At 52.6% G+C, this 7,240-nt stretch overlaps 2 protein-coding genes across 2 annotated transcripts in view; both read left to right on the top strand.

Annotated features, from left to right (window-relative positions):
* Positions 1 to 2,760, top strand: part of PHACADRAFT_203825 (uncharacterized protein) — a 3,104-nt gene extending 344 nt beyond the window's left edge. Inside the window, exons 3-15 of the mRNA XM_007390054.1 lie at positions 321 to 356; positions 434 to 651; positions 713 to 791; positions 842 to 908; positions 960 to 1,012; positions 1,073 to 1,089; positions 1,147 to 1,212; positions 1,269 to 1,393; positions 1,453 to 1,618; positions 1,669 to 1,811; positions 1,861 to 1,927; positions 1,986 to 2,013; positions 2,068 to 2,760. Coding sequence (XP_007390116.1) covers positions 854 to 908; positions 960 to 1,012; positions 1,073 to 1,089; positions 1,147 to 1,212; positions 1,269 to 1,393; positions 1,453 to 1,618; positions 1,669 to 1,811; positions 1,861 to 1,927; positions 1,986 to 2,013; positions 2,068 to 2,259 — 912 coding nt within the window. The 5' untranslated portion in view covers positions 321 to 356; positions 434 to 651; positions 713 to 791; positions 842 to 853 and the 3' untranslated portion in view covers positions 2,260 to 2,760. The remainder of the gene's footprint in view (positions 1 to 320; positions 357 to 433; positions 652 to 712; positions 792 to 841; positions 909 to 959; positions 1,013 to 1,072; positions 1,090 to 1,146; positions 1,213 to 1,268; positions 1,394 to 1,452; positions 1,619 to 1,668; positions 1,812 to 1,860; positions 1,928 to 1,985; positions 2,014 to 2,067) is intronic.
* An 825-nt stretch (positions 2,761 to 3,585) lies between these two features.
* On the top strand, positions 3,586 to 5,181 carry PHACADRAFT_246730 (uncharacterized protein). The gene is made up of 9 exons (XM_007390053.1): positions 3,586 to 3,682; positions 3,742 to 3,794; positions 3,856 to 3,872; positions 3,925 to 3,990; positions 4,041 to 4,165; positions 4,221 to 4,386; positions 4,439 to 4,575; positions 4,627 to 4,721; positions 4,773 to 5,181. The coding sequence occupies exons 1-9, from the start codon at positions 3,631 to 3,633 to the stop codon at positions 4,977 to 4,979; spliced, it is 918 nt and encodes a 305-aa protein (XP_007390115.1). The 5' UTR covers positions 3,586 to 3,630; the 3' UTR covers positions 4,980 to 5,181.
* Positions 5,182 to 7,240: the final 2,059 nt, after the last annotated feature.

The following is a 7,240-nucleotide window of genomic DNA, read 5'->3' as shown; positions in this document are numbered from 1 at the left end:
GAGTGAGAAATGTAAGGCATACCAACTGTCAAACGACAATATCGTGCTGACTCGCCGTCATACTGCATATAGTCATCGTAGAACCAATGATCGGCCGCCAGCATCGAGGACAGGGGACACTTCGGTCGAACATAGGTCTGTTGGTATTTCTAATTTCTCACATACACATGCTCCCCCGGTGAGCTCGTAACTAAGGACGATACATATGGCGACACTTTACGTTAAATGCAACCTCTAGCCTCCTTTAGTCGACCGTTGTTATGACGTATGTCCGCTGCCTCGTTCTTGACATTAGCCTTTTACCTGTACCTGAAATTTAGCGGTATCAGATGCGGCGTTTTGCAGTTGCCAGCGAGGTGCGCTGTAATAGCATCATTTGGCGCTTGCCGACCCGTGGTCTTAACGCAGTTCGTTGTGGGTCTACGACGCCCAGCTCTCCTTATGGCACAGTCCGACATGCCTTGCCATCTGTGACTTGGTGTACTGCGGCTCAAGGGGGTGGCGGACTCAGAGAACCGGGCCGCTTCTTTGCTCTCGGCCCACCGCATGGATCGACTGTCCTTCTGAGCTTCTTTCGCTCCGCCCTGAGATTCGCTTGCCATGTACTGTATACATGTACGACTCCAAGAAACCTTCTGTGAACAACACGAGGTAAGCTGGTATTTCCGGAACGTGTGCCAGTTCCTCAGATTCATGGCGGCAAGTGTTTCAGATCGCCCTAGCTTCTGATTTCGACGCTCGCTCGTTAAGGTGCCCCGCAAGTCATCTCGGTTATCTTTCTCAAGGTGGCTGTACGGCTGTTATCCCGCCTTTAATTACCGAGTAAAATTTTCTTGAGTAGAATTTGTACTCCATGCACGACAAAGCGACCATCGCGCAAGGCAAGCTCTACACGAGCTATGGCGCAGGTGATACCAATCCGAAACTCTTCTGGTTTTTGTGACGCATGATCTCGTTAGTTTCGGCGGTCATGTGGATGTTGTATGACACGGCGATACACTTCGATGTTGAGGTGCGCACAGCTCACAACAGAGGGGTGTCAACCGCCTGACAGGATTATTCGCGTGGCGAGGTCGACTGTATCTGGCGGTGAGTTTCTTGGTCGCCGGCTCGCAGCTGACCTCTCTCTCAACTCGAATCTCGCAGACGTCCACAAACTTGGGTAAAATACGCGTATGCCTTTGTGCGCTACATACCAATTCTCAATGGAGGGTACGCTGTTCTTGGAGCCAAACCAATCGCGGAAACTGATGCTGTCACACTGCTAGAGCTGTCTTGACGCTTACTGCTGATCGTACGTACCCTTCGTCCGGATGCCGAGGGTGGATTATCGACCAGCTGGTGGTCATTGAGTGCGTGACAGTCGTCGTGGAGATGATTCTCATTATCCGAGGTATTTTTCAGAGCATACTCGCCTGGGACTATTCTCTGGGTGCTGACACCTGCCGCCAGTGTACGCGATGTACAACCGGAGTAAGATCATAGCAAGCATCATTGTTTTGGGCTTTGCTGCAGAAGTTGCATTAATGGTTACCACGCTAGCACTGGTCATCCCAAAGCAGACTTTCACTCCCGACTGCCTCGTCGCAAGCTCTCCGGGAATTTACATGGCTTATTGGTGCACACTGCTTTTCTTCACGCACCGGATATTGCTAATACTATCACCAGGCTATCTTCGCTGTTCTTTGAAACGTTCCTGTTCGTTCTGACGCTATATAAGTTCTTCCAAGGAATTAAACTGGAATATCGTCAACACTCGATACTCTTCCTCTTCGTCCGTGACGGCACCTGGGCGTATGCTATAATCTTCTGTATGTATTGTATGCATACGTCTGGCTTGAGCTGAACTATACGACCCAGCCGCTATGCTATTGAACACTCTAATGTACCAGCTCGTCACGACTCCTCTTGCTGGTATGGGATATTTGTGAGCTATATAACTGTCGAATTTATACCTTGCATGCTCTGACGGCTGTCTCGTATAGCTGGGCACTGAGTGTCATGTCATTCGCCGTACGTTCTACAAGCCCACGGCTATTCAATTCCTGCTCAGCCTGTGTTCTTCAGGGATCCCACGTCCTGCTCAACATCCGGCGGCTTGGAATACGAATGAACAAAGATTCTTCGTCAATCCACGAGCTTTCCAGCTTCCCAGCTGGGGCAGTTCCAGACGGCTGGGACACTACTCGGCAGACCGAAACGAGCGACGGGTTTCCGATGACAACCGTGGGTTTGCGTGCACGTCAAGGCTCTGTGTAGCGGTCTTGGGACGTGCTCTGTACTGCTGGCGAGTGCTTGCACTCCCCGTTCTTCTCACTGGCATCACTTACCGCTCTCCTTGTCGCGGCCCTACCAGTGTCTATAAGACTGTCTCTTCAATTCAACCAGTCATTACCAATGCTCTTTTCCGTCCGTGCCAGTTTGCGGGCTTCCTGCAAGCCTTTCACCGAGATTGGCCGTTGGACGCCGATGCGGCTTCGTATCCCACGAACATCATCGCTGTGCCGCAGCTTGTCAGGTAGGGAGCGCGTATAGACATGGCAGCAGGCTTGAAGAACTCGGCGATGAATGATCTGACGGTGAGATCACAATGGCTGATATTAATGTAGATATAGGCATTTCTATGCGCATACGCATCTTCCCACTGAGATGGAGCATCTCGTTGTTTGCAGATGCCTGCCAAGACTGATCGAAATGCTGCATCCCCGTTCTCAGTTCGTCTCCGGGAACAGATTGTTCGCTCGGAGCACTGCGGTGTCTGCCGTATGAGAAGTTGGTTTAGAGGCTCTTCCCAGAGATGCCAAGGACACCCTAGAGATAGCGATGATACGCAGGCATTGCTGGGCGACCCTAGCTGTAAGTTGACCTTCCGCTTAGTTCAACTTTCTGCGTTGATGTGGTATCTAGATATCCATGAGGACATCGTCACTGGCTCGTCAAGCTGTTGCGATGCTAAGACACTGCATACCAGTCGAAGGGCCAACGCCGCCCTCCAATAAGGTGGTGTATTCTCATCGCGTAACCTGACGCAGCATCTCTTAAAGCAGCGGTAATCAGGCACAGTCTTCGCGACATACTCTCAGGACTGCTCCACTCTTTGCCCGGTTTGCTCTTTGGTGATCTTTTCCCATGGTGGACTTCGCCACCTCCCAGAGTCCGCCACCACATCCAAATCATGCGTCCTGCGGATGCCATTCTAGGCCGGTAGACCAATGAAATCTTCCGTAACCCGACATCTGTGTTCCCACGGATCCTCCGCCGTGGACGGAGCCCTGAGAGCCTCTGCCTACACTAGAATCCATCCAGTCCTGCGCTTTTCCACCCACCGATGTGCGAGCAGCGCATGGTGTTCGCTTCTATTGAAAACAGTCCGTACACGTGTACCGGGGAAGCCCCGGCGGAGCCGCCCATTACCCTGCGAGAAGCTTGTGCGGCGGTTTGTACACGGTGCTTCGAGGCATGCTGCCAGTCTCCGCGCGACAGCTCGCGTTCCGAGGTCGGGCAATAGCATCCGTTCTGGATGGCAATCTAATACTTTAGAATCCTGTACATCGTGTGCTCGTTCGATCTTCTCCTTCCCTCATCGCGAATGCCTAGAGGTAGGCACGGTCTCCGACGAGCTGCAGTCCCATGCGCTCCCCCACAGACATCGAGCTAGGAGTTCAAGTCACGTATGCCACCGGTATGTTCGTCTCCCAGACGCTGGGGCATGTGCCGATCTAGCGACCCGCGAACACACAGCGTGTGCTACTGCATGGCTAGCGTGGGATGCAGCTATCCACTTTGATCTGGAGGTGAGCAATCGAAGTGATCATCGACTAACAAACGGCCTAACGAACTGTCCCGACACTCTAGATCGAGTGTATATGGCGGTGAGTGCACATGTGGTTCCATTGAGGTAGCTCTCACAGTACTATGCTGCAGACGGCCCAGATCTTTGGTCAAGTGGGCATATGCGTTCATTCGCTATACTCCAATCTTGCATGGAGGGTAAGCTGCGCCAACACGTTCTGCGAAAGTACTATTGACATCACCCGTAGCGCACTCTTCGCCTTGGATACCCACGCTCATTTCTCAAGTAACGGCTGCAGAGGATGGGTGTACGAACAGCTGATCTTTGTCGAAGTGCTTACCTTCGTCGTGGAGGCAGTGCTCGTCATGCGGCGTAAGTATTTCTTTCCGGCAGACTCGAATCTAGCACGGCTGACGGTTATCGCCAGTATATGTCCTCTATAACCAGAACAAGCTAATCCTATGGGCGATCATCTTGGCTTTCATCGCAGAAGTCACCGTCATGATTGTATGTCTCTCCATAGTGCTACCGCAAATGACGTTCAGCCCGGACTGCCTTGTCGCTCACGCGCCTAGCCTGTTCATGTCTTACTGGTATGTACTCCACTTGTCGCGGTTATAGGAATCAAATAACATTGTGTGGTAGGCTATCATCCCTGGCTTTCGAGACGTTCCTCTTCGTCTTGACTTTGATCAAGTTCTTCCAGAGCATATCTCGCAGCAAGACATCCATTGTATTCATCTTCGTAAGAGACGGTACATGGGCTTTTGCCCTCATCTTCGGTGAGATGCCTCACGGGGAGCTCATTTCAGCGAGCTGATCAGCATCTTCAGTGGCAATGCTCTTGAACATGCTCATGTACAAACTAAACAAGACGCCACTGGTGGGGATGGGCTATGGCTGGGCTTTCGCTGCCATGTCCTTCGCGGTATGCATCACGGCGTTACGTGACGACCTCGTTTGATCATGTCGTCTACAGGGCTCGCATGTCCTATTGAACCTTCGTCGCCTTAGCCTGCCTGAGGATACTGGAGCCTCGAATATGTCAGCCATGGCTTTCAATCCAAGATCTCAAGTACGCCAAGACACTACTTTACAAACTGCGCCAGATACCACTATTTGCGATACCCTCACCGAGGAGAAAATCGAGCCGGCTGCTGCTGTCGCCACTCTTCCTATTGTATGACATTGCAAGAACCCGTCCTTCGATCCTGTGCATCTATTGGATCTTGCTGTCTCTTGCCTTGCCCCTCGTTCTCGTGCATTCTCCCCTTCCATGTGATCTGTGACCATAGCTTTCGGAACATCGATCGCTTTGGGTCGCTCCAATCTGTTTCCTCCAGTTTCACTCTGTCAACGTTCGAACTCTAATAATCAGCATCCGCCCGGTACACTCCTCAGCTGTTCGATCATATATGCGCACTAGTCATATCGAGTGTCTCATCTTATAGGTGGGACAAACAGGAGCCTGAGAGGTTTAGCTTAGGTCTTAGCGTGCAGCCCGCCCCACGAGGCCCCACGCCCGCGCCGGCGCTGGCTCTCGGGGGACGTCCCGACGGCGCGATAGCTAGCACAATATTGACGATCAGATGGACTACCAATCGTCGGGTGCGAAGAATATGAGACAAGATGCGAACTCCCGGACTTGCGCGTTGATACAGACCTCGCTTGTACGGTATGCTGTGGATCAGCCGGCCGGAATTTCGTCGTGCCTGGTTCAGCCTAGCGAGAGGTACTCGGCAGCTATTTCGGCGTACTGGCCGTCATCTCACTCTCGATGTGCGCCCCTACCCACTAGTCTAGTGCCTGACGGATGGATTCAAGTTTAGAATAACGGACATCCAGGGCCTTTGCACGGTGTTCCACCCGATCGAGTGGCCTGCTATGAGCCACAGAAGACCTGCACAGTGCGTACGCAAGGTCTTCCAGTCGTCTCCGAGGTACGGCCCTCGATTACAGCTATCGTGGGTCCTAGGGCACGGCAATTCATCTTGATTTTGAGGCACGACCGACTGTTTTCTATTTGCGGCACGTTCGCGAGGTGACAAGGTATCAATAGGTTGAAGCAATCTGGCGGTAAATTCCCCCCGTAAACTAGAAAGCCCGACGGAACCTTTACTCTGCTCCTGTCGTCCGCGGAGGTGAGTTTGCATACTTTATCCGCCACACGGTAATCATCCATAATCTGTTAAAGACTTTCAGTCACTGAGACTATCCAACGCACTAGGACATCTAAAGCGCGATGGTCATCGCCCAGGGGTACAATCACAGCTACTCCGCCTCAACCTGCCGAAGATGGGTTTTCTACGACCCCATCATGTTCTACATGGAGGTCATCACACCAGGCATGGAGGCTATTCTTGTCTCACACTGTACGTATTCCCCGTTATCCTGCACTACGTCATGCTCAGTGCGACCGTGTCTTCACGGTATACGCATCGCGCAGCGAAAATAACCTCGTTGTGTGTGCAGTCCTGAATGCGACCATCGCGTAGATGGTGGTTTGTCTCTGCAACGTGCTGCCAAGCATAAGGTCCATGCCAGCTCGTCTCGTCGCCCGCATCTCCAGAATATTTGGGCCATACTGATATAACCACTTCTTACACCATATTCGCCTGGACAGAGACACCCCAGTCTTCTCGACTCGTCCAGGGCGTCTTTGCTCACATTCGAGACCTCTCTCTTTATCCTGACAACTCGCCAAGTTCTACCACAGTGTTTTGTGCACCTTCTAGGAGCAGTCCATCGTCAGTATCTTCCTGCGAGATGGCACGCAGGCATTTGCCTTGATATCTGGCGTGTCAGTTCTTCTCAAAGACTCCACGCCCCAGTCACGATGTTCCTCAGCCTGTTAATGTACAAGCTCTGTAAGACGCCGTTGGCCGGTATGGTGAGCCTATCGTTCATTTCCTCAAGTCGGCCGTTCAGCACTGAATCGCCCGCCTCTAGGTGGGCCTTGTCGTCCCCGTCCTTCGCCAGCTCGCACATACTCCTAGACCTGCGCCGCTACATCCCGAAGCACGACGCGACAGGCACGCGCCTCCCGGCCGACAGGAGAGCATCGCAAAGCAAGGGATCCGAGAAACAGCTGCATACATGCGGTTCGCGACTGTCATGCAGACTGCAGACTTGGCTTATGAAAATGCCGGAGGTTCCTTGACTGCAGCGGTACGCGTGAGTGAGAACCGTTCAGATTGGTTGGCCTGCAGGCTAGGTATGCTTGCCACGCTAGGCTCCGTGTGTGCGAAGTAGGGCAGCTCCTTCGATGGGAGGGCGATGCGACGTCGCGAGCATGTGCAAAGCGCTTGCGGCGATCGGCGATGTCGCCCAAGGACCCTTGTCACATCGCTCGAATTCATGAGGGCGAAAGCTCCTCGTGAAACCGAAGGCGACTTTCGCCGATACCGAGCACAACGTGTCATGAATACTACGTAATTAAACCTATGT

The sequence above is a fragment of the Phanerochaete carnosa genome, assembly GCF_000300595.1.
Source record: "Phanerochaete carnosa HHB-10118-sp unplaced genomic scaffold PHACAscaffold_1, whole genome shotgun sequence".
In the NCBI taxonomy this organism is placed as follows: Eukaryota; Fungi; Basidiomycota; class Agaricomycetes; order Polyporales; family Phanerochaetaceae; genus Phanerochaete; species Phanerochaete carnosa.
The sequence above is the reverse complement of the archived record's forward strand: the minus strand, read 5'-3'. Positions and strand labels throughout refer to the sequence as shown.